Genomic DNA, 26,812 nt, shown 5'->3' on the forward strand with positions numbered 1-26,812 from the left:
GTACAGGAAAATCAGCTTGCTAGCATGTTTGCATGTCAGCTTTTGTACCCGGACTAACAAGTGGTTTAGCTGAACCAGGTTCTGCTCTCTGTTCTCGCTGAAAAAAATCACAAAATCTTTCTCTTTGCTGATAATAAAATAAACACATGTGGTAAGTGTGGGAGGATAAACGATTGTTTTTCTCTGTCAAATGGCTTTAAAAATGTAGGACATGTGCTGCTTCTCGGTACATGAGTGGGCTAAGTGTCGGCTTGGGGTTTGCACTTCCACCCAGAAGCTGAGAAAGCCTCTCACATTCAGTGGACATGATGGAGCATCTTCACCCACAGCTGTATCTCTGACATGAGTCATCGCTCGTCACTCCCGGGCTCGGACGGGGGGAAAAAACCCCACAGTGCTGCATCGCTCCGATCTCTGATCCGTCCATCCTGCGAGCTAATAGTAGAGATAAAGAGATGGTGCCGAACAGAACATGTTGCTGAAAGCCGTAAAGCCGTTACACTCGGGTGTTACATGAAAACGTGCCTGATACCATAAAACAGCTGGCATCTGCTCTCAGGGCTGTTGACATAGTTTTAGAGTGTGAAACTATCGCATAGAACTTTCTACAGCTGGAGATGTTCATGGGGTCAGCACATAGCTGGTTCGGTGCTAGCTGAGAAATGACATGCTAGTTGAGTTCTGCTTTATTTTTAACAATTTTTTAACAAAAAATACAAAAATATGCGTTTCATCAGGGTTTTAATCCATCTCAGGCAACAATCTCAAGGGTTTTTGTTTTTTTCCCCCTGACAGTGGCTGCTTTTAACTGAGTGACAGGATTCGAGAATTAGCAAGAATTAGCAAGAATAAAATATTTCCTTATTTCCACCATAATTAGATTTTGGTGAAAAATACTTACACACAAATCATTTCCTTACCCTTGATTAGCAAGATAAAAAAAAATTATCTTAAAGAAGACAGTTTCTTGTGAGTTTTTAATTTTAGCTAGCTGCTAATATTATGCTAGCAAAGCAGCAGAAAACAAGGATTAGTCACATTAGCTAATTTGCTTTGGTCCCTTTTTTTTTAATTGAAAATTTCTGTTCAACATTTCACACAAAAAATGTAAACGTGTAAACGGTAAACAACAGGAGGAAGTGTTGAATTTTTGTACTGGAGCGTTTGTAGCTAGCGATGTGGCTAATTTCAAGAACTTTTATCATGAAATCCTGTTTGATCAGTTGTTTTTGTGAGTAAAACTTGGACAAGTGGCTCTGTTTGTGAGATGGTGGAGAATGTTTGAGAGCGCAGTTGTGCCTTCTGTTTCTAAACATTGTCGTCGCCGTCCCGTTTTAGCTCGGCACGTTGAGAACGGAGAGCCGACCAAACAAGAGGAACGTCTTTATTTAGCCAGACGCGCTCGGATTAGGAACGGTAGCAGGGCAAAAACACGGACGTGCCGCTCTCGCGCTGTTGCTGCGTCACCGTACTGTGGCTATGTGATGTGAGATTTTTCTGAAACGTGAATCTGCCGCATTAAAACCTGTGTTTCTGCTGCTAGGAGGAAAGAAATGAGTTGTTCACGTCCTCTGCTACAAATCCTTTTTGGCAAATTCACGAGCTGCTGCTTTTCGTATATAACGGCGAGGACTGACAAAAATATCACGTCTTGATCCTCAGATATTCCAGTAATTTCTATGGGACACGATGTGCATCACGATATACGTTAAAAAAAAAAAAAAATCCAGCAAACCATTAATGCTGTATTTAAAAACAATGATGTATTTTTAGTTTTTAAAATATATTTTATATTAGATTATAGTTTTTTCTTCTTCTTATGATTTATTTAAATAAATGTAATACATTATTTATTTATATATGAAATGACTTAAACATGAAAAGGATTCAAAACAACCATTTTTTGAAAAAAAATCGGTACACAATTTCAACATCCAATGAGCTGCTTACTATCAGACAGTATAATTTTATTTATTTTATTTTAAATATCATATCTGTTTTATTCCTCTTATACCACAGTGACCTGCAAAGAATTACACATTTTTTAATTTATTATAAAGTTTTTATCCGTTTATAGTTACGTTGAATAGTACGTTCAGAGTACTTAGCCACAATGTCTAATGTGGTATCTAGGTGCTTGTTGTTTTTTTTTTTTTTTATTTCTGAAAGTAATACAGAATTTAAATGTAATTTATATAAATACAATACATAGATTCTTTTTCTCTTTAAAGCGACAGAATTTAAGAAGGTGCGCCTCAAGGAATAAAATACGACATGGCATGTTGTTATAGGAAAATAATCAGTGACGAGGTGATGGATGCAGCCTAGGGTTAGAGCTAGGTTTAGGGTTAGGGCTAGGTTTAGGTTTAGGGTTAGGGCTAAGTTTAGGTTTAGGGCTAGGTTTAGGTTTAGGGTTGGGGTTAGGGTTTAAGCTTTACTGCAGCAATTCTTTTTATTTAAATTATAATACATATTTTTTATCCGTTTGTTGTTACATTTAACGGTGTAGTAGCTGTAAACGACCATTCTCTGTTCTGCGACAGTCTTTAGGTCTTTGTCACACCTGAACGGACAATGCTACGAGCTGTGTGCAAACTTTATTTAATTTTATTAAACTTTATTTAACTCTATTTGAGTTTTCCATACCAGGTCAATTCTGAGACTAATTTTTCATGTCGGTATATTTCAAAATGGTTTGTCATGAAAAAATGAACTGATGATGTTTTGTTACCTCAGGGTGCAAAAGGAGACCCCGGGCTGTCCCCAGGTCAGGCGACGAAAGGAGAACAGGTAAGAAAATCACAAATCACTGCTCTGAGATCAGATTACTGCTTTTCATTCCTCTACCACAAACTACCCTAATTTCCCCATCGCCTTTTCCTCCTGCTGTATTTTCTCCATTTTCCGATGATCTGCTGAATTCTCGGTGCTACTTTGGTTTCTTTTTCGCACCTTCCTTCCTCCAGAACTCATTAACCATCTAGCTGTCATTTCCTTAACACCTTTTTTCCATTCCTGCTTCACATCTCTTGACATGTTTTTTTTTTTTTTTTGGCTTCTGAAATAGTCTAGACTTATCTCTTTTTTTTTCATCTTTTGCCTAGGGTGAGAGAGGACCACCTGGACTACCAGGCCCCAAGGGGTTTCCAGGTCCAGAGGTACGTTCCTCTTCACGCAGTCCTTTTGCGAGCTCATCCCATTTCACCCTGTTGGTATCCCAGTGGTGATAGGCTTGATGGGTTTCTGTGTGCCCCACACCTCAGACATCAATGTAGATGGATGTTTCATTGCCATTCCCTGGACTAGAGTGTGGATAGTATTTGTTACAGCTTCCATCACTGCTGCTTGGCTTCTCTAAGCAGCATAAAGTTACACGCTGGTATAAAGTTCCTGCCACGAGCCTCACAAAAGAATCAGAGGTCATGTTTTAACAGCAACCTTCTGACACGACGGCTTTAAAGAGCGAGAGCCGGAGATGAGCGATAGTAACAAAAGCGTATTTCTGTCTGTAAGCCAAGAACATCCTAATAATACAGGTCGCTTTTAAAAGGTGTTTTCTGGAGGAAGAGGACAGAATCTGTCAGTTACTGGTACTATCATGAGCATAAGTAAGGAATAAAACACTCGTGACGTGCTGTTTCAGGACGATCTCCAACACCAGAGTGGCTAGATATGAAGCGGAGTTAATGTGAGGTTGATTCTTTTCCTTCGAAGTCTTTTGTTCCTCTTATTCCACAGCAAATCATGTATCTTATACATTTATAGTCAGATTTAATGTTGCGGAATATCACTGCTCCAAAGCGCTGAAACTGGAGACTCCTTACATACATGTTAAACAAAAAAGCAAACAAAAAAAACACCTTACTACCCCTTACAGAAAACTTTACCATATCAACGTTTACACTTGTTTATGGTAATGATCTGTTACTATAGAAACGAGAAAACAAACGTATTAGAACGAGCTCATTAGTATGAACCTGTGATGTGCAGCTGTGATACTGTCAGGGCTGCTGTTATAGAAAATTAATCAGCTCCTTCTGACCAATCACAGTGCAGAATTTGACAGTGCTGTGGTATAAGTAAATAAATGTTATGTTATTTTACCTACAACTGCTGTATCCAGTGGCTGAATCACGAGTGACGATTTCTTTATTTATTAATACCAAAAGAGGATGATGATGATGATGATGTTGGACCTTTGGCGGAATTGCCCTTTAGCCCCCTGTTCTGCCCCCACATCTCCACATCTGTAGAGGATTTACGAGAATAGATGGGAAGATGGACGACCGCAGACAAGCGATTTCTGCTGGATCACTCATGACGTGACGTGTCGGTCCACCGAGAATCCTCGATGAATTTTATACCTCGCTTTTAAGTCTGATTCTCTTTGAAATAAGATTGCCCTTTCCCACCAAACTATAAGGCGCTCTGATATACTTCATACCTTCGAGACTCTTATTTGTCAGGTATATATATTGCAGCTGACTGCAGTAGTCCGTGGTCAATGGTCCTTTTTATTGATTAATACCCAACTTGCAACCATAGTCGTTGATACTTTCATCTTAAATGTGAGGTTAAGCACCATGGCTCTAGGCACATTTCTCCACATGACCGTGAACAGAAATAGTCCCACATACCGGACCTCGGTTAGGCATAAATAACCCTGAAGCATCACTGTGTTGTCAGGGTTCAGGGTGAAAGGCCAAAACCTTCCAACACTCTCTGAATTCCCCATTCCTCTGCGTTTTACACCATGGATATCACAAGCCAGCTCAAATTATAACCGTGCTACTAATGAAGTGCTTTATTATTTGGACTGGGTGAGTTACGTTGGGTTTACACAACCTGAATTTGACACAAGAGAAAAATCTATTTACATTGTGAACGAATTATTTGCTCGTGAATTGAGATGGACGAATAATGTCATGACCACTGAGACCATAGACCATTGATGAAATTTCTGATTAAAATCTCCTTATTACATAAAGAACAGCTCTGTTTTCTGCCCGAGCTGATTGAAGATGTGGACAGCGCCATTTGATGCGTAATGATTTGTTTGGTACAGGACCTTCGTTGTATAATCTGGAGAACCTGGAGGACACGCCGTATCACACGGTCTGCTCTACAACTCGGACGAGGGTTTATTTTGAACAGCAGCGTGAGTGATAATCTAGTGGGGGGAAAAAATGGAGAGCCCACATTTTATTGGGGACATTTTGTGTTCCGGTCGAAACTAAACCAAAACAAGAACCCCAGCAGGTCCACCAGCACGTTCAGTCTGAACAGAACGAGGCACAAAGGTTCTGCCGCGTGTTCTTTTGACCTCCCGTGTCTTTCGCTGTTGTGACTTGTCTCCTGTGTGTAATTCTAGGTGTAGCTCTCTGAAGGGGAAAGGCTTGAAAGGTTTTGACAGTTTGGAGAGAACTCTTAACGGGTATTAGCCTTATCTAAGGGGGGAGGGGTGTTGGGAACCTAAGGCAACAAAATCCCCAAAAATGTGGTTGGACTGAGAAAAGAGAACACATGAGAGGAATGAGAACAAGGTGATTTCTCTCTCTCTCTCTCTCTCTCTCTCTCTCTCTCTCTCTCTCTCACTGTCTTAGTCTTTCTTTTCTTTTGCTTTTCTCATCATTTTCTTTGGTTCTCTTTCTCTCACAGGGTCCCAAAGGCTATCCAGGACCACCGGGTCAGCCAGGAGAACAGGTATGCAGCTTGTATGCAAAAACACTCGCAGTGAAATTCTTGTTTTGTTTTGGTTTTTCTTTTCAATTTTGCCTTATGCCAGTATAGATATTCGGGTGTAATGCAATGACACGATTCGTATCCGCATTCAGATTTAAACCTGAAGTGTGTTTAAACCTAAATTTTTCAGAAGGTTTTTTTTTCCTTTTTCTTTTTAATGAAATATAAAACTGTAAACACTGAAAAAAACACTTCTGAGATGTAGAAATGCCAGCAGTGTCAGCATACTGTGTTACTTCTGGCTGCGACAGTTCTTCAACCTCAGCTATATTGCTCCAGTTCATAATCGACTAGAGATGCTTCTTTAAAGTCCCCATGAAACGGTTTCTTAGCTGTAACCATGATGCGATTCCGTATGTCGACACATATCCATCTGAAACAGGACATCAGAGTGATGTTGTGTACAGTACAGTACAGTAACAGTCCCTCCAGGATTTTGTAAAAAATTTTTGCGATAGCAGAAATAAACGCAAAATCGTGGAGGAGCGTGTAATTTTTCAAAATTATGGCAGATTTTCCATAGATTCAGGCCGAGACGAGTCCTGTGACATCATCACTACGAGCCCTCTTCTCGTTATCACGAAACGCCCTCTTCGATTCACGTTCGTTGAACACGAGTAGAGCTAAAAGGTCTCATTTACCAGCAAACACTGTGCGATTGCGATTTCGCCTATTTAAGTAGTTTTCCGCAAAAAAGTACAAAAAACTCCGCAAGTTGCATCACAAATTTTGAAGAAAACAAAAAAAAATGCAAAAAAATCAAACATTTTGGGCTGCTATGATCGCAAAAAAACTCCTCAAAATCCTGTACGAAATGATATACTACACGAATCGAAACGAACCTGACTGTAGCTTAGCGAGCTAGCTAAATATGGAGACTAGTGGAGAGATTAACGAGATTCTTTTTTTACTTTTACTGATGGAGAAGCCCTAATCCTTCTCCATCAGTGACCTCAGTGGTTAAGGTGCTGGTCTAAATGGTAAATGCCGCTCTTATATAGCGCTTTTATCCAAAGCGCTTTACACTGCGTCTAATTCACCCATTCACACACACACCAATGGTAGCAGAGCTGAGATGCAAGGCGCTAACTTGCCATCGGGAGCACCTTGGGGTTCAGTGTCTTGCCCAAGGACACTTCAGCATGTGGAGTCACGTGGGCCGGGAATCGAACCACCAATCCTACGATTAGTAGACAATCCTCTCTACCACCAGACCCACAGCCAGTCTACTGCTCAGAAGGTCATGAGTTCAAACCCCAGCACCACCAAGCTGAGAAAGGCCCTTGAGCAAGGGAGTTAACCCTCAATTGCTCAGATGTATGAATGAGATAAATGTAAGTCACTCTGGATAAGGGCGTCTAAATACCGTAAATGAAAGCGTAAGTGTCTAACGGTACATGAAGACTGAGTTGTGTTCTCGCGCAGTCTGATGACGCGACGTTACAGCATTGAAGAATCAAAGGAAACCTCTGAAAAAGCACCTCACACCACCACTTTGTACAAATAAACTCCAAACATTGAAAGGTAGAAAAGCGAATAGTGTGTTCTACATCCTGATGCAGAGTCAGACTTGAAGGACTTCATCCTGGGCCACAGCCAGAACTGGGGTGAAGAGAATTCGGCCGGCCAGCGGATGGATCTGAGTGCCGTCGAGAACAATAGCTGTTCTATTCCTCCTCTGGCATGGCTGTGTTCTCATATTTCCCTTCTCTCTCCCTCTCTCCACAGGGTTTGCCAGGATTGCCGGGCATGGTCGGGGCGGCAGGTTACCCTGGCAGGCAGGTGCAGTGACCAAACTCCACTAAAGAGAAACTATATACCCAGAATTCCACCTTGGGAAGGGACTAATGTGTAAAGGAAAGGAATCTGGGGCAGGATACTTTAATACAATGAATCAGTAGATAAAGTGTTCTTGATTCTGATTGGATAAATGTTCCTTAACACAGATTTATATTAATGCTCGTGTTCTGTAATAATAGATTCTTGTTTCTGTAGTAACCGCTCATTTACAGGGATTTTTGTCGGACACACAATATAACTTAAAACTAATATTTAAAATATGTGTTCTTTAAAAAAGGAACATGAATTATTATTATTATTATTATTAATATTATTATTATTACTATTATTGAAGTTTTCTGTGAGGAGTCTCCAGTGTAAGCACTTTGTAAGAGTCAGAGGTAAAGCTGTAACAGTAACGCGATGTGTTGTGTTTCACCATGCTGAGTGTAATTAACTGTGTATTCATATGTGTGTGTGTGTGTGTGTGTGTGTGTGTGTGTGTGCGATATCTTTGTGTTCTCTTTCAGGGACTGGCAGGCCCAGAGGGAAACCCAGGCTCTAAAGGTGTCAATGTGAGCGCAACCTCTTTCTTCGTGTCAGAATATATACAACCATATTACCATAAGTATGTTCACCCCTGACCATCACACCCACATGTGGTTCTTCGTCAAACTGTTGCCACAAAGTTGGAAGCACACAATTGTATAGAACGTCTTTGTACGCTGTAAGATTACATTTTCTGTTCGAGGGCCAAACACTATTCCAGCACGTCGATGTCCATGTGACAAGCTCCATGAAGACGTGGTGTGAAGGTTGGAAGAAGGTAGAAGAACTGGAGTGTCCTGCACAAAACCCTGACCTTTACCCCACTGAACATCACTTTGGGATGAACTGGAACTGGAGCCTCCTCACATCAACATAAGCGCCTGATCTCAACCTCACCAACGCTCTCATAGCTGAATGAACACAAATCCCCACAACCACGCCCCAAAATATAGTGGAACGCCTTCCCAGAAGAGTGGAGCGCATTATAACAGCAAAGTGGGAATAAAGACTGGAATGAGACGTTCAACAAGGACATATGGGAGTGATGGTTAGGGGTACACATACTTTTGGCCATACAGTTTATTTATTTGTCATATCTGTATGAAGAGGGCGTGGCCTAAACCAAATGGGATTTTGCATGCGCAGTTATTATTTTTGTTTGTACCTACCCGCAATATTTTCTACTTTCCAAAATAAACTTAAATAACCAAACTAGTACACAGTGGAATGGTATAAGGATGCTGTAAATGCATCATCTACCAGATGTTGTCATGTCATAAGCTCAGCCTACATGCCAAGAAGGAGCCGAAAAGAATATTTAAGAACGAATGAGCTGGAAATATTAACTATAATCTTCTCTTAATATACTTTTTATAAGTATATTATAAAAATATATCAGTAAAAAAAATCTAGACCTGATCTAAGGCTAATGTGTTTTATTTCCTTCTTTCTTACTCATATGAAGGGTTTTATCGGACCACCAGGAGCACCAGGAGCACCGGGCATACAGGGAGAAAGAGTAAGTATCACGAGTGATGAAGTGGCCGGAACCAAGGTTTTAAATGACAGGTCAAATTGCAGTGATGATCCATGAGTTTACTGACGTAAAGGCGATTCATCAGTAATTATAAAAACTGCAAATGTGCCAATATATTAGTTAGAGCTAGAGTAAGATATAAAGTGATCCATATTAGACGTTTCCAGGACTCCGTATTTTTCCCAGTAAAATAAAACGTTGCAAACATTTCGCAGTTCACTTGAACCCATTTCTTGGAAATGTTAATACAGGGTGTTCAAAAACTTTTGACTTTCTGGATGATAAATGGCTTTAATCCACAGCGCAGTGTTATTCTTCATTCTGATTGGTCAGAAGGTGTCAATCCATTTTATTTAGCATTTTTGGAAGGAGTCTAAATTGTCAGTGCTTTGTAAAAGTCAGAGGTAAAGCTGTAACATAACGTATTTGTGAACAGGAACTTTTCCATGACATTATATGTAATCAGAAAACAGATAACAAGTAGAATGTGTCATTTGTTCATAAATTCTGACCAAAGAATGAAAGACTGAATGAACTTACGAGAATGTTTTCAGCCCTACACGCCCCACGACCAACAGTAGGTTTTTTTTATATTCCTTTTTGATTGATTTAATAATGTGCCAAACAAACCAAAAAGCAAATATATAAATCTGTGTTTCAGTCTGTTGTGAAAGCGCTCTGAAAATCACAGTAGTTATTACAGGGCAAAAAATAACGTCTTAACAAGACGAATCATTCAAAAACAATGAAGGATGTAGTTGGTCAAACCCATCTGGCTCTAGTTAACATCTGTTTAGAAGCTAATTTAATGTTGTGCATTATGATTTCTCATGCAGAATCGTGAGGTTTGATTACTTCACAGAAAAGAGAATAGTTTTTTTTTTTACTTGCGGTTGCTATAGCACTTTCAGGCATCCATTTTGAACCTCACCACCACTTAGCGCCTTTGGGTGTTTTTTTTTTTTCTTCATTTTTTAAATTGTTTTTCTCAGTAAGTCCATATGGTACATGTTTAAAATGGTTCAGTGCAACAGTTTCAGAAAACAAAAGTTCAGTCTGCACGATGATGATGATGATGATGGTCTGTTAAAAACAGTAGAAACAGTCAAATGTTATCGTCTTGATTTAAAAGAGGTTCAATTTGTTAAATATTTTCGAATTGGACATATTTAGTAATAATCTCTCACTCTTTTTGCAGGGGATACCAGGACCTGTGGGGAAGAACGGACCCAAAGGAAGACAGGTAAAAGGTTCTCGCGTGTTACCAGAGAACGTAAACATTTCTTCAGTAGCGGTCTGTATGAGAGATTGAATTGAAGCTGCAGTGATCTGTAGGAGACGAAGTGTAAAAGTACAATATGTATGGATATTCTGGGTTGTATGTTTTATAATCAGTGTTGAAAGTTCAGTGTTGAAAACAGGCTTGAGATCTGTGAGTGAAGGGTCATTTTACTGCTAGAGAAGATAATAAACGAGTGAAATTACCACTAGACTGGCGTTTACTAGGAAAAATTACACAACCACAAAACTGATTAAAATGAGATTTTAACAGTGCGGTGTGTTATCTGCATGACTACGAATGTAGGGATGCTGATGAAGGATAGGTAGAATAATTACCATAAAAGGCCATTAAAATGATGATCATTGAAACATTTTCAAATCTGACAATGTTTTCCTGACAAATATGAATCCAGTAATAGGATTCATCACCAATATTCCAGGAAGGGGTCAAACTGGGGACAGGGACAAACTGAAACGCACCAATGATAAGACAGGGGGCAGAGTCAAGACTATTAGAATCAAAACCGAAACCACACGACATGAACTCAAACCAAAAGATGAAAGCAGTTCTCGTTGCACTGGGGGAAGACGTCACATCGATTGCCGCATCTGATAATGAACCTTATAGCTACTTAAGGTTATCAATCGGCTTGTTCAGTATGAGAGAAAAGTCCACTGTTGGCTTGAATTTGGCATTTTCTGTACCGATTATCCTACACAAGGTCGCGAAGAACCTGGAGCCTAGCACAGGGGATGGGGGGGGGGGGCCTCTGGGGGGTGGCTGGGGGTCACTGGGGATGTGGTGCAAAAGCATAGTCAAGAATATCTATGAAAAGAAATTCTATACATAGTGTTCAATTATATATGATCTTTCACACAACATGTTGTATACAAGGGAAGATCTTTTATGGACACCAATGAAATCCCATAACAGTGTACTTTATAATAAACTATTTATAATAGTATAATAAATATTTTGTAATAAACTCTGTTGGGAGCAGAATACATGGAATGTGACGAATTGTGGATTTGGAGTTGATTAATGCTACTTGTGAAGATGCTAACGTATATATACTATTCGATAATGATTTTAAAGAGTGTTGTATGGGAAGGAAAGTGAATCAGAAATTTAGTTCCCTCAGATAGTGATGGACAGGACTTCATCCACTACAGCTTTGTAATATAGTATAATCTCATGGATAACAATATCATGCTTATTATATTTGTATAACTTCAAAGCATGCCCACAATTGCTACAAGCAGTGAGGGAACATCTCTGGTGGGTATTTTGGCCTCGTAAAAACATAACACTTGTAAATGTGGCACTAGAGCCATGTTGCCAAGTGGGCACGACTCCCAGCATCTGTGGATAAGTCTGTCTAATCACAGCCTCCCCTGACTGGATGAAAGCAGGGTGGAAGATGTTCAAAGGGTCTCTCGGACGAGAGAAACACACTTTCATCCTGTGATCTGTGTGCACGCGCATTTTTCAGCATAAAAAATTTGATTTCTTATCTTAATTTTTTTTTTGCTTCAGAAGCCCATTAAAATGGTTATATATCAAGTAACACAGCGCTGTTAAAATCTGGATTCTGATTGGTTGTTACTATGCAAACAGCTCATTCACAGGGACTTGTACGTAGGACGCGCAACATCATCATAAATATAATGAAGTTGTCTGCAAAGAGACGTTTGGGTTGTTGAGGTGTGTGTGTGTGTGTGTTTTCTCAGGGCGTGATTGGAGACGTTGGGGAAAGGGGTCCTCCTGGGCCTGACGGGAATCAGGTATGATTTTTATGTTCCAGAATACTAGTGTTATGAATATGATGATATGATCTCTACACACTTATTATTAGTTTACTTACCTAAGCATTTACTTAACAAACTAGTGGTTTGTTAAAAAGGTTCTGAAACGAGTTAAAACGAGTTCTGTGAAACAGACCAGTAGCCATGAATTCCAGCCCAAAAGGTCATCACTGCTCTGTCTGTTCAATGTGGTTTATATTACGGCTAATACACAATTTCATAAATGTCGGTTTTTTTCACAGGGACCTGTTGGAGCAACCGGCACCGGTGGCTTCCCGGGCCTCAGAGTGAGTGTCATCTGCATACTCGTGTCTCAGTGACGTGTCCGACATTATGTAATCCTCATACATGAGATATACAGTACAAGAAAGCTAGGATTTAAAAATATTTTAACGTCATTGCTTTTTGATAAGATCCTATCCCAGTTCTTGTATATTACAGAAGAAAAGCTTTCACTGTGATATTTCGGTGTCTCGGAAGCTTTCATCCCCTTTGCCTCCATACCTATCTTCCATGAGAACGTGACATTGTATTGTTCTTCCCTATCACTGTTTTGGTTTCTCATGCTGGGAGAGAAGTCAGAATTAGGGGTTATGGTTATTTGTTCTCGGTGTGAGGAACTCTGATTTTCCATCGCTCCTGGGCTCTCTTGCCAAGAACGGATTACTGGCCTTTAACGTGCTTTCACGACTTGGGTAAAAGTCGGCGTTTAAACATCGTTTGGCTGGTTGATGATGTCGAGAGATACGTCAGAAAATATTTGTTATGTGTCATAACTAAATTCACTTATTTTGATTGGTTGAAACAGCTGCAAATCACAGGTTTATATTAGTGTCCTCGCTATAATCCGTTATAGTTTCCATAGTAACAGATTATTCACAGGGACTTGTATGAACATGTAGTCTTTGATATGGCGACGTTTTCCGTCAGAACATTTATGGAAGTCTCTAGTGTCCGCGCTTGTTGTTGATTATTTTCCAATAAGAACGCTAGACAGAGCGTAGCAGAGAGCCATATGGATTAGCATGAGTACTATATATCATCAGAAGTAGAAGAATGGAGCTGCATTCTCTGGAAAAGTTCCTGAGGTCATTCATCTGAACTAGGCAAAGAACCCCTCCTCTCAGTTGCAAAGGTTCTGGAACTCTTTGCAGGTGATCTTGTCCATCAGGCTAATCCCCACAACCATAACAGTGAAGCCATATGTGTGCAGATGCTGCACTTAGAAAAAGTGGATTTCTCTGGCATCTCCAATATCAACAGGTGTTTTTATTTTCCCTCTGAACACTACTGAATTCCACTGGACTATTTTCTGACCTCAGCTGTACTGTATGTACTGTACACAGTCCATCCATACAGAACATACATGGTTGATCTTTATAATCCAGCAATGGGATGGGATATTGAAACAGAAAGCAAAAGTGTACATGTGTTGCTATATGTTTTTAGCTGCTATAATGCTAGTCATTTAGCTCAATTAGTAGATTTTTTTTCTTCTTCTTCAAGGCCATTGCCTCGAGCTTGGTATACTCACTTTGTTATCCATGATGGTGTGTGTTTCAAATAGACATGCAATAACGGGAAGCACATGGAGCGGAACCCCAGCTACGTCATTCCAGTACCAACCCCCGATATACAAAATTCCAAAGTGGTTAGTTTGATGCTTTGCCCAGCAAATTAGATGCATCTGGTTTTTTTCCAAGTGGAAACAGCATTGTGGACATACATGATTCCATCACTTTTATTCTCATTGTTCACAATCGTCCAGCCATTTCTGACTTGTTACTGGTATCATCTCGGACATTATTGGTATAATGCAATGACACTATCTGTATGTGTTAAGCGCTCCAAATATCTGTATCTGTATCTGGATTTTAACCTGAAGTGGGTGTGGACTAAACCAGAATGGTGGTGTTTTGTGGGGTTTTTCCTCCTGGAAACTCTGTAGAGCACTGGGGGAAAAAACAGATGTAGAAATATCAGCAGTGTCAGCAAGGTGTGTGAATTCTGACAGTTCCTTGGACTCGTATTTGGTTACATCCCTGTTGGACGTGGTCACCGATGTAATTTCAGGTGCTGTAGTTCAGTCACATTGTGGAACATGGTCAGGGTTTTATTACTAACAGAGAGAAGGATTTTTTTTTCTTCATTTTATTGTTATTTTCCATGTAAGGCAGAGACCACTTGTAAAAATGTGCTGATTTTTGTGCCTTTTTCAGTCACAGGCACTTTATGAGATTCAGATGTACAATTCAATGGCATTCCAACAGATGGACTTGCTTTGCTTTTCTATTTCCCTTGTGTGCTGGCTCTTCCATGTTGGCTAACCATAAGCTTTCTATTTAAGTCCATGTACAGACGGGATTCTCTGCTTATTTATTTATTTATTATTTGTATTTGTTGCTTTGGATCGACTTGTCGCCTTGGAATGGAATTGTCACCGCAAATCAAAATAACGTTCTTCAGACTGATCATCTTTATCCTTTAATGAAACATCCTGAAGGGTGTGGCCTCTTCCACGATGACTCTGCCCCCCCCATCATCAGGCCGTGAGGGCTCACTGAATGGATTGAGGAAAATGAAAATGATGTAAATCATACGATATGGCCTTCACACTCACCACATCTCAACCCAGTTGACCACCTATGGGAGTGCTCTCCAGCACCATTCATTTTCTCTCCACTACTCTCATGAAAACTCCAAGAGGGAATTTCTTTTGAAAGAGCAGTGGTCCATCTCCCATTTTTGGTTCTAGACACTTGTATAACTATGCAAAGGTGCACTCAAAAGTTTCTGGCAGCTTGTTGTTCACTTAGATGATTTTTGTTGTTGTTTGTTCTATTACTTTGTCATAAGATTGTATCTTTAATAATACTTGGCTTGTGCTGCACTTGTTTCTCAGGTTGATGGCCATTCCATTATCTCGTCTATTTTTCAATAGGGCAGGCAGCCTGGGAGGATATGGGTACATAAATATCTCCAGTGTCAGTGATCCCTGAGAAGCACAAAACACTGAACCATGCAAACAAATGACTAATTCACATTTCCTAACCAATTGAGCTAGGGTTATGGCTTAGCTAAGGTTAGGCTTGGCCTATGGATAAGTTTTACTTAGTGTTGGTGTAGGGTTAGGGTTAGGTTAGCCTAGGGCTATGCTAGGCATGAGTTTCAGCTAGAGTTAGTGTTAGGTTAAGATTATGCTTTATGTATGGTTAGCGTTGTTGTATGGGACACAGGGTTACAGTTAGGTCACTGTTAGTGTTTGCCTAGTGTTAACCCTGCTGTAGGGTTGGGTTATCGTCAGGGTATTCTAAGCCAGAAAAATTTGGTTAAACCAATGGAGAGAAATTCCTAGACTGTTTATTGACCATTGAGGGGAAACCCATTTGACTCAATGGACCACTGGATAGGAGCTCAAAAGGATGTGGTATGCAAGTTAGATACACTGTGTGTTTATTGGCATGCTCTGAAATGTTAAGACCCTGCCAGTTTCTTTAGTTTCACATAACAACTAGTAGGCTCCTATACCCTGTCCTCTGTTTCAAGCTATTTCTGGAAGAATTTATGAGGGCAAGATCATGTTCCAGCCAGTGCAAAGCACTTTACTGTTTTTAAAGCAGGCTGTCAGTTGAAAGAGACATAGCATTTTATGAAGTGCACACGATTTGTCTTCATCCCATGAAGCCATTAGGGTATCCCGTTCTCCTTCTAAGCAATTCCTATGGTTTTAGATTCTCCAGATGCACTTCCCCGTGCCATGCATTCATGCCGTATGTCCTTATTGGTGGTGGGCTGAGGATGCTATGAGGGATGCCAGTGCTAATAGTGGTGTCAATTGCTCAGTAAGTCCTTTCTTGCAAAGGATGGTGATTCTGAGTGCTTGGAGATAACTATTTGTTTGACACGAGACATGTGCATAAAAGATTGCTGAGATCACTCCTGCGTTAAAGCCTATGGAAAGGTCAGTGTGTGTTGGAATTAGGAGCAGGTGAAGAAGCTGGTTCCAATGAGTCCAGAAAGCCATGTCGGTTATTTCTTTAATGAACACATTTGTTTTGTGCTTGATTGCCATGGCCTATTTCTAAAACATTTTCCATAATAAAAACCAGGCCAACCTTCAGCACCAGCAAACATCTAACCCTACATGGAAGGAATCAGTGTCATGGCTGAGCAGATTGCCATTTGTGGCTGTACAGCCTTAGCCACTCCTTATGCTAATTAACGGGCACTGGAGACTATATTAAGCAAAAGTGGCCCCGATGTGTAAACTTGAAAAGTAAAATTCCATTATCCAGGGTTTATTCTAGTTTTAAATTTGAACAAATATGTTAGACCAAGGGTCATCAACTGAGTGAGCATAGTCTGGATGCAAAGTATTTCAGCAGAAAAAAATACTGCAAGAGAGTCTTATCAGTGAATGTAAAAAAGACCATAGTTCTGTGATCATGGATCTAGCTCCTTGGAACAAAAACTAATCTCTAGAGCAAATTACAATGTCCATGTACATATATAAACATTTTGCACACTCTTGTTCCTTAGACTTAGAATTTAAGTCCAATCGTAATGCTCAAGATTGCTCACAGTTCCACTTTTAGGGTGAATTTATAGAGGGAAGGGTTTAACTTTTTAGGGGGTACTTAGGTAAGTATATTGTGCATGCAGAACATTTCTGGTTTGAGACTTCTCTTTTTTAATGGGGGCAAGAAAGTGCCATTTTAAAAAAAATTCCCTCACTTTCGGGTTGAATATCTCTGGTGAAGGACCAGATACGAACCTGAAACTTTCACAGAAATAAGTCCGCTATAGTAGTATTCTGCTGTAAAAAATTGTGAGGTTGAGGTTAGAGCTAAACTCTGCAGGACAGTAGACCTCTAGGAATAGATTTTAGTAATCACCCTGATCTGTCATGTTGGTACAGGTGTACAGTTGGTATGCATTAATAGATATTATCCAAATATAAAAGTCCAGCATTTAGGTGAGTGTTTTACCATTGAACAGTGTCATAAACAGAGCTGTGGTAGTGTTTCTCCTGTGATAAAAGCACTTAAAGCTCGAGGTCCACTCCAATTAAAGCTCGAGTTTACCTCCAATCTCAAACTCACAATTTTTTACAGCAGAATGCTACTATAGAGGACTTATCTATATGAAAGTTTGAGGTTCGTATCTAGTCCCCCACCAGAGATATTCAGAGAATTTTTAAAAATTGCACTTTCTCGTCCCCATAAAAAAGAGAAGTCTCAAACCTGAAATGTCCTGCATGCACACTATACTTACCTAGGTACCCTCTCAAAAAATTAAGATGAGACTTGAACCCTTCCCATTATAAATTTACCTTAAAAGTTATATATAACCAATATATATATATATATATATATATATATATATATATATATATATATATATATATATATATATATATATATATATATATATATATATATATATATATATATAATCAAATTATAACCTAAGTCTAAGGTTAGGGTTAGATATTGACGATTCCATAAACAGCTGTATAACTAAAATTTGTTGTGTGCCATGACACAAAGATGGTCGTCGTAGTTAAACCAAATAGAACTGAAAAAATTGGTGATTTTGCAATGACAATACATAGAGGTAATCACTTATAAAATTAGGAAAATTAAAAACTGTCGAGCAACCAACTTTGCGATTATTGGACCACTTGAGATGGACTTGAGTTGAGTTTGGCCACTTGAGTTTGGCCTTTGGGGCCAAAGGGAACAGAGGTGATAATCTTGTGTTTTTATGACCCTTTTACGTACCTGTATCTTCACAAATTTTACTTCAATACTGCTTGTCTAGATAATCATACCAGTGTTTTGTAGAAGCAAAAACATTACCACCCCACTGACTGTAATAGATATCTCAAGAGAGTTGGCACTGATCTACAAGTGTAGACAACTTGGAATGTACTGTTTGAGACCCGAAGGAAATTTATGTCATGATATGGAAAAAAAGGATGGATTGAGATTTTCCTCATTAACCTGTCATCTGGTGTCGGTCACATTAAGTAAGCCTGAGGTGCTTAACCCTGCTCTTGATGATTTTCTGCTCTTTCAGAATTTAGTTCCAACCCTAGTCTTACACATCTGATATTCTTTAGAAGTTCCTTCTGTGGGGTGTTTTCACACTAGGCATTTCTTTTTCCAGAAAATATTAGCTATTTTCTACCAGCTAACTTTCTTCTCTATTGCACAACAGCTAGCAGTGTGGCAGGATAAACGTGTGACTAAAGCCACAATTCCACCAGAAATGTGCGGGTAATTTGCATTTCTCCTGGTGAGACCAGAGGACAGAGGGCTGGCAATGAAGAAAAACTCATCCATTTCGTGAAAATGTAGCTGTGACTCAGCATTTTCATTGTGGTTAGCAATGTTTTGGTGAGATTCAGGAAACCCTGGTGAAGAGCAGTATTAGCACTGCTACTATTTTGGAGGAAATCAAGTCCTGGGTACAACCCAGAGTTTTGTGCACTGGGACTTTATTGGAAAACTACCTTACTTCATAAACTGTGCAAGTTAATTCTAACTAATTAACTAAGATAAAATATTACACCACCCAGTCCAGCCTCTCATTTCTTTTTTATGCAGTAATTTATACAGTAGTTTGGTTGGGAAGTATTATAAATCTTATTCCTCTACAATGGTACTAAAATTAGCACGTCCTTCATTCTGTTCTGCAATATTAAGGAGTACTCCTTAGTGTTTGAGGTTTTTTTCACCAATTTTTTCTTATTTTCAGGGCAACCCTGGGCCTGAGGGACTTCGTGGACTACCTGGCATTGTTGGACATCAGGTAATGACCAGTCATTAAGTAATGTTATGCCAGGCCCTGTGCACTTCTCTGGTGACACTGAAAACCTCTCCTCCACCTCTTCTGTCATTGGCAGGGCCTGCCTGGAGGCGTTGGACCACCTGGATTGAAAGGTGATAAGGTGATCTAAATATTTCTATTATTGCAGTAAACTGTAAATGTTCAAAGCGCAGCACTTGTGCTAATTATGGGCAGTTGGGGTTGTAGTCATCGTTACCGTTGAATGAAAAGCTAAATTAGTTTAAAGCTAGGGATTTATCAACATGGACGCTTATTGGGTATCCAGTCCAATAGCATGCTCATTACCTCCTGCTCGTTAAAAGCGCTCAGATACCAACATGATACTATGTGACGTGATGGTACTATGTGATGTAATAAACAGACGACACAAAATGACAGCAATCTGGACATATTTCTCAATTAGTCATGCAAACTGTGAAAATATACTCATTTCAAAAAGTACCAAAAAAACACATACTCAGCCTGGTATTGATGCATCCTTATCCAAAGGTGTATGGAACAGCTCATGAATTTAAAAAGGAATTTATGCTAGCACCATGCCCTGCATTTCAGTCGTGGAAATAAACTTTACACTTATGCCACTTCCTCAATCAGGTTGATTGCAAGCAGGTTGATATTTTACTGAAATTACGAATGCTGCAGAATTACAGTACGATGTGGTTATTTCTGTCCCTGAAAGTGAAACTGCTGTGCTGTGTTTAGCCTATAACCTCTGTATGGCGCTGTATGATCTAGGGAGAACCTGGATTACGTGGGGAACCAGGAGACTATGGCTACCAGGGTGACAAGGTGAGGGAATGGGACAGCGAAATGTTTGGTCGCTAAAGTTTTTAAGCTCTTTTGAACAATGGCTAACATTCAAGTCTTCTTCCAACCATTCCAACTCTTTTGTATGTGTGGAGATGTGTCTGACATTTCAATATATCATAATGTTCCTCTTTGTTCAGGGGGCTGCAGGTATTCTTGGACCACCAGGCCCACGTGGAAAACCCGGACCAATGGTACGCTAGCCACTCTTTACCATGTCATCCTCATAAATACTTCATCAATGCTCTCTTTTTAACAGTTTTTGGAGCTTGCATCTTATTTTGCATGCTATCCAAACCTCTATAGTCTTCTATGCACCAGTTATTTTTTTTCTAAATACAGCTCACAAAGCTATGGAAAAAGTGCTTGGTAAAGCTTTGTTTCCCCTTGAGTCAAATTTCCAAGACAGCGCTTGGGACTGATTGGCATTTTGTACTTGTGCCCAGTTTAAATATGGGTTGGAAGAGGAAGGGGGTGCTGCCGTAACTTGTCAAGCTCTTGTAGAAATCATTGTTTACTTTAAGTTAGATTACGTTCATTTCCACCAATGATCTTCAACCAATGATATAAAAATAAGGTGCAAATCACCACCAAGCCAAACTACCTCTTGCTATTTGTGTATACCTATGCATTTTGATTATGTGTACATCCTTTTTGTCTTGTTTGAAAGGGGAAAACAGGTGACCTAGGTGCCCCAGGACCACCGGGGCCTCCTGGACCTGAGGTAAGTATCACTAACATGCTCATTGATCTACATCAAGCATCAGTGGTAACATGGAAATTCTGATAGCATCAGTCCAAGCCCTTCAGTTGATCAAAAAGTAAAGGTGTTGGTGAAGATTGCGGATGATTGCGAAGGTTTCTGGTGTGACAAAGTCCTGAGCTGAGAAAAACCCTGGTGTGTGAGACGAATAACATTTTGTTTCCTTGGTTATTCTCAGGTCTTGGTTATAATGGTGTATGTTGGAGAATGTTTGAAATTCTATACCATAATTATCTGTTCAACAGCGAACAGTGAATCTGGTCTTGTGTTTGGACTTGTATCTTTAAATCATTTAATCACTTCTCTCTCAAGTAAGTGGTGAAATGTCCTTAAGATTATAGCACAACTTTTAACTTTTCACATTTAAACAAACGTACTCCAAAATTTAGTAGGTGGTTTATGGTTAAAAAAAATAAATAAATAAATAAAATGCCTTCAGTCATTTAAGGGCACTCAGGTACTGGCATTTGAAGTTGGTGCTGTAGGTCACTAAGCTGTCAGGGATTAGTATTGTGCTAGCATAAGAGCTCGGGGGTATGAGCTAAACAAATACCACGATTTAAAGGCACTTGAGTGACATTTATGATAGTTACTGTATTTGATGTTCCATTAGCACAGTGTTTTGGAGGCCAAAACTGGTCTTTCTTGGGAAACGTAAGTAGATAAGAAGGAATCTGCACGTCTTTACAGCAAGGCTTCTTTCAGCATCTCTGTCCAGATGAAACGCTCCAACAGCGGTTATATGGATATTCTTTAATAATTGTCACTGGGAAAGTTTTCTCGAGGCTCTGTCTGGTTAAATGTGATTCCATCTGGGTTGCAGATGCTGGATGAAGATCAGTTCACGTCTGCGAGTAGAAGGGGTTGTCTCACACAGACTGTTTGCCATCTAGTGGATTTCTTTCAACACAGCACTCGGGTTGAAGGCATTCCCTCTCTTTTACTGTATTCAGGAAGCAATATAGCTGAGACATTAACGTGTGTGTGTGTGGGGGGGGGGGGGGGGGGGGGCTTGAAAAGTATCTCTACAAAAGTATGCCTACAGATAATGGAGAGGCAAAAATATTATTTTACAATTACGTCTAATCTAAAAGCACTGGTTTAGTCACAGTTAGGGTCAAGTTGTTTTGTTTTGGGGATGTATAAAAAATATGAATTAATAATACAAATTGAATTTAAATAAAGATCAGACTGATCATGGCTGAGGTGCTACGGACAGATTGGACTTCTCGAGCGTGAACAGGCTTTTTGTGGCTTTGTGAGTTGCTGCAGATGTAGATCGGACAGAGATTGGACTTCTTGAGGCTAAATTACTTTAAACAGTGATCAGACTTATTGTGGAATATATGTTTTAGACCGAGATCTAAATTTTGTGGATAAAATGCTGTTGACCAAGATCGGACCCCTTGTGGCTGTGTTGCTGTAGACTGAGATCAGATTTTTTTGTATGGCCGAGCTGCTAAGACCAAGATCAGACAAGATTAGACTATGGACAGCGATCCTCATGGCTGAGATTCTACAGACCGAGATTGGATTTGGTTGATTCATAGAGATTAGACTCTTTGTGGATGTGATTCTTGAGGCTGAGATTGTACTTCTTGTGGTGAATAGGCTTTATACAGAGATCAGACTTTTGGCTGAAGTGTTACAGACTAAGATAGGACAACATATGGCTGAGTTACTTTAAACAGAGATCAGACCTTTGGTGGCTGAATGCTACATACAGAGATCAGACTCACTGTGGATGTGATGTTTTTTGACAGAGATCAGATTTGTGGTTGATTTAGACAGACTCATTGTTAATGAGATGTTTTAGGGTAGAGATCAGACTCATGAACTCAGACTTGTGCATGACCTGCTTAACACAGAAGTCAGACTCCCTGTGGTTGAATTGATACAGACAAATAAAAATACTTGTAGGTGAAAAACGTGATCAGACTTGCTATATTTGAGATGCTTTAAATAGAGATCAGACTCATTGTTAATGAGATATTTTAGATAGAAATCAGACTCTTTGTGGCTGAAAGCGATCTGACTTTTTGTGGCCAATGTACTACAGTCCAAGATCAGACAGACTGAGATGCTACAGACATAGATCAGACTTTCTGTAGCTGAAGTTCTATAGAGTGATTGGTCTCCTTGTGCCTGTGACGCTATAGATAGAAATCAAACCCGTTGTGGTTGAGACTACAGACTGAGATCAGACTCTTTGTGACTAAGTTGCTTTAGGCAGAAATCAGACTTTTTGTACCTGTAGCGCTACAGACAAAGACGAAACAACTTGTAGCCAAGATGGTTTAGACAGGGATCTGACTTGCTGTTGATGAGATGGTTTAGACAGGGATCAGACTTCCCATGACAAAGAGGATGCTATAGACAGACCCACTGTTAATGAGATGTTTTAGATAGAGATCAGACTCCTAGTGGATGAGATTGTTTAGACAGAGATCAGACTTCTCAGGTTAAGTCAGACTCAATATGGATGAGATGTTTGAGTCAGAGATTAGACTACCTTTGATAACGAGATGAAATAGAAAAAAAGTTGCCACCTTCATGACAGAGGTGCCACACGCAAGAAGCAGATCAGATGACTGAGATTAGAGGTAGAAATCAGACTCTTATGGTTGCAGCATCAACTCACCGTTCCACAAGTGCCTAATTTGTAGCAACTGACTCAAATAAAAACCCTCAAAATAATTCGCCATTAATCTGTATTCCATGACTCGAGGAATAAAATGTCATGTGACTCGTTTGAGGATTGGACATCCTTTCATGTACGCACTTTTCCTTTATTTTCAGGGATTTCCTGGAGACATCGGGGTTCCTGGTCCCAACGGTCCTCCAGGCCCAAAGGTAGAGAAACAGCATGCCAGTTTAAGCCCTGAAACATGGAGAGATTAGCAGTGATCTATGAAGGGTGTAGTCTGATCTAAGACTATCTTAAATCAGACTTCTGACTGCTTATTCAATGTAAAATATTTTTATTTATTAATATTTGTTAATGGTGCCCTGCTATGGACTGGAGTCCCAACCATGCCCAGTATTCCCAGGACAGGACGTGGATCTGCCTTGACCCTGATGAACACTTATTAATAATATTGGTATTTTAGTTCCAATGTCTCATAGTGGTTAAAAAGGAGAACAACTTAATTTCGCTATAATCATATACTTGTAAAGTCATAAAGCAACTTTTTGGCATCAGACAGCTTTGATTAGAATCGGAATTCCTAACAAATCTGAACAGTGAGAATGAGACCTAATGCCTATCATTATAGTCTATATGACAGTTAGCCATTAGCGCTCGGCTAGTTTGTATGGTCAGAGATATTATCATGCTAGCAAACATGCTAACCGACAACTCCTTGGTGAAAGAGCCCAGTAACTGACCATCAGGAGCTCAAATCGGTGTTACAAATCGGAGTGATTTTACAGTTGAGACAGATGTCTTTTTCTTCTTCTTTTATTTTCATACTTTTATGTGACCTTTTTTCCTGCTTTAAATTTCAAGCTCTATTTCAACATTTTTCCAGAATTTCAGTCCTTTCACCACCACTTGTAAAACTTATGAGCTTGTGTAGCCAGGTCAGATGTCCAAAGCGCAATTTTAGTTGCTAATTTAAGACCGATGTCCTGCTTCACTTCACTTGGCTTTTCTCCCAGAAGATCAGATTACTACGCAGATGGACAATATTTTACTCCTTCATCTTATCTGAAGGACCATTATGTGTTTTTGCTGTTGTTGTTGTTTTTTTAATAGTAAAGCTCTTCTTTTCTCTACTGTAATGTCACAAATATGTGTGGATATAAGGAGATTCCTACAGTCAGTACGTTTACATGGACAACAATAATCCGATATGACCCCGTTTAAGACGATACTCTGATTAAGAAACTAGCATGTAAACAGCGATTATTGATGACCTTAATCCGACTAAAGTCATACTCGAAGTAAACACAAATGGAATTAAGACGTGTGGAGTATTCCTATATTAGTTGCATTATAGACATGTATACACCTTAATCAGAATATTGTCTTATACAGAATAAGGTTAATTGTTAGATTATTGCTGTCCATGTAAATGTAGTCACTGTTTTAATGAGGAGTGTGTGTGTGTGCGTGTGTGTGTGTGTGTGTGTGTGTGTCTGTGTGTGCAGGGTGTTCAGGGAGCGAGGGGACCTCCAGGGCCTTTGGGGCCAAAGGGAACAGAGGTGATAATCTCGTGTTTTTATTTTTCTCACACACATTTTTCTGCCAGTGTTAATAGCATCAAGCAACTCTTTTCTTTTAATCACAAACATGGTGTAAGTGGTTCAAACACACACACACACACACACACACACACACACACACACACACACACACACAATTCCTGGCCCTGATCCTCACATCTCTTAGACTCAACTCAACGAGCAATTAACACACAGCTACATATTTTCCAACACTGAAGTCTAGCTTATATAATTTTAACAAGATTTCAAGCAGATAATGGGCCAGCAATGCATTATGGGATTACAAATGCAGGGTTTTTATTAGGTGTTAGGAAAAACATTTCTCAGTCAGCTGGGTGGAAAACCGAGTGGGTGTTTTTGGCGTGTTTTTGGCGTGGCATGGCTGTTGAAACCTTGATAAACCTTGATAAAGGTGCTTGGTTTTTTTGTTTTGTTTTTTGTTTTATTGTTTTTTTATAGAGTCAGCTATATTTTACTCTCTTTCTCTTTTTTTTTCCATCTCAACCCCCTCCTCCAGAGGAATGTCCTCATATCCCAAATAAAGTGTTTATGGCGCCTCATCATTAGATTGTTTACTGAAACGTTACCTCATGTGCTTTTTTTTCCAGGGAGATGAAGGCCCTTTGGGTCCACCTGGCAGTCCTGGCCCCACTGTAAGTGTGCGTTTGTGTGTGTTCAAAGAGTGTGTGTGTGCTGGGATTCCATGCCGTAATGCTATGTGTGTGTGTGTTTGTGTATTTTTCAGGGCAGACAAGGAAGGAAAGGTTATATTGGTGAGCCAGGACCTGAAGGACCAAAGGTAAAAGAATTTACTTTTTAAAAAATTTCCTCTTTTTTATATAAATAATTTTTATTTTTATTTTTATGCCTGAATAATTTATCAAACAATAAAATATACATCGCTAAGATTTCAATCATCCGTCTCGGAGGATTACATGGCTCTTCTTTAAAACTAGTAAAGACTTTTATTTCCTTTTTTTTGTGGTTCCGTCACCAGAATGAAATGCGCTTTGATGTTTTATAACTCTCGGTGATGCTGAGTGTTTCACAATGGGTGGTGGTTGGTTGATCTGATAATAAACGTGTTGTGGTTCGTTATGACGGCTCAGGAGATCTCTCAGGGCTGTCATTACAGGATAATAACAACATTTGCGATGAAAGAAAGAACCACACAGGAAACACGGACATGTGCTTAGCTTTTCCAGCTAAGAGACGTTAGAGAATGCAGTTGTTTGTTTGTTTATTTATTTATTTTTATTCATGTATTTACAGGGTGAAGTCGGTGACCAGGGAAACGTCGGCAAGAGCGGCCCTCCAGTAAGTACAGCATTGTTAACGTGTAATATGACAAAAAAAAAACATCATATCACAATACTTGAAGACATTTCTACACAGGGCTGGAGGTATAACCAGCGAAGCTACATATACACATGGTATATTTAACGGTATATTTATACTAACACGCTAAAAGTTCCAGCGTATAAAAACCACACACTCACACTACGGTAACACTAACGGCACAAAAACTAATGTAGACCAGTAGGAGTTTCTGAAGTGTTGTTTTTGAGGACAGGACAACATTAGACTATATATAAAATAAAAATGACTGGTGCGTTAATATAACTGGATGATGGCACGGCGCACATATCAGTTTAATTCCTTTAAACAGACGAAATTTATTGTGTCTTAGGTCTAAATTTTAAAAATGTGTCATTTCTTATCCATTTTTCCTTCCCGCTGACACCAAAAGGCCATTTTACCCTTTATTTTAGCAGTTGTAGTGTGAGCGAGCGAAAGCGTAGCATTTCGAAAACGCTTACTGCGACGCTGTTTTCTTTATTGATTTTGTATATGGTATGTGCGATTCTGCGTGTAAGAAAGAAAGCGTGTTTTCAGTTGAAAAAGAAGCAAAGATGGAGGACATGATGTAAAGGTCATAGGTCAGCTATCCAGCGCCCTAGCACGCG

The 26,812-nt window shown here is 39.6% G+C and overlaps 1 protein-coding gene across 4 annotated transcripts in view; it reads left to right on the plus strand.

The window, feature by feature from the left end:
* LOC108276222 (collagen alpha-1(XXIV) chain) overlaps positions 1 to 26,812 on the plus strand; it is an 88,674-nt gene that overhangs the window by 28,191 nt on the left and 33,671 nt on the right. For all 4 annotated transcript variants that reach the window (XM_047160218.2, XM_017487715.3, XM_047160217.2 and 1 more), the window contains 19 exons: positions 2,737 to 2,790; positions 3,105 to 3,158; positions 5,659 to 5,703; positions 7,471 to 7,524; positions 8,052 to 8,096; positions 9,035 to 9,088; positions 10,305 to 10,349; positions 12,119 to 12,172; positions 12,436 to 12,480; positions 18,956 to 19,009; positions 19,104 to 19,148; positions 19,784 to 19,837; positions 19,996 to 20,049; positions 20,526 to 20,579; positions 23,418 to 23,471; positions 24,771 to 24,824; positions 25,454 to 25,498; positions 25,591 to 25,644; positions 26,118 to 26,162. In XM_047160218.2, coding sequence (XP_047016174.1) covers positions 2,737 to 2,790; positions 3,105 to 3,158; positions 5,659 to 5,703; positions 7,471 to 7,524; positions 8,052 to 8,096; positions 9,035 to 9,088; positions 10,305 to 10,349; positions 12,119 to 12,172; positions 12,436 to 12,480; positions 18,956 to 19,009; positions 19,104 to 19,148; positions 19,784 to 19,837; positions 19,996 to 20,049; positions 20,526 to 20,579; positions 23,418 to 23,471; positions 24,771 to 24,824; positions 25,454 to 25,498; positions 25,591 to 25,644; positions 26,118 to 26,162 — 963 coding nt within the window. The remainder of the gene's footprint in view (positions 1 to 2,736; positions 2,791 to 3,104; positions 3,159 to 5,658; positions 5,704 to 7,470; positions 7,525 to 8,051; positions 8,097 to 9,034; positions 9,089 to 10,304; positions 10,350 to 12,118; positions 12,173 to 12,435; positions 12,481 to 18,955; positions 19,010 to 19,103; positions 19,149 to 19,783; positions 19,838 to 19,995; positions 20,050 to 20,525; positions 20,580 to 23,417; positions 23,472 to 24,770; positions 24,825 to 25,453; positions 25,499 to 25,590; positions 25,645 to 26,117; positions 26,163 to 26,812) is intronic.

This window comes from Ictalurus punctatus, chromosome 15 (assembly GCF_001660625.3).
Source record: "Ictalurus punctatus breed USDA103 chromosome 15, Coco_2.0, whole genome shotgun sequence".
In the NCBI taxonomy this organism is placed as follows: Eukaryota; Metazoa; Chordata; class Actinopteri; order Siluriformes; family Ictaluridae; genus Ictalurus; species Ictalurus punctatus.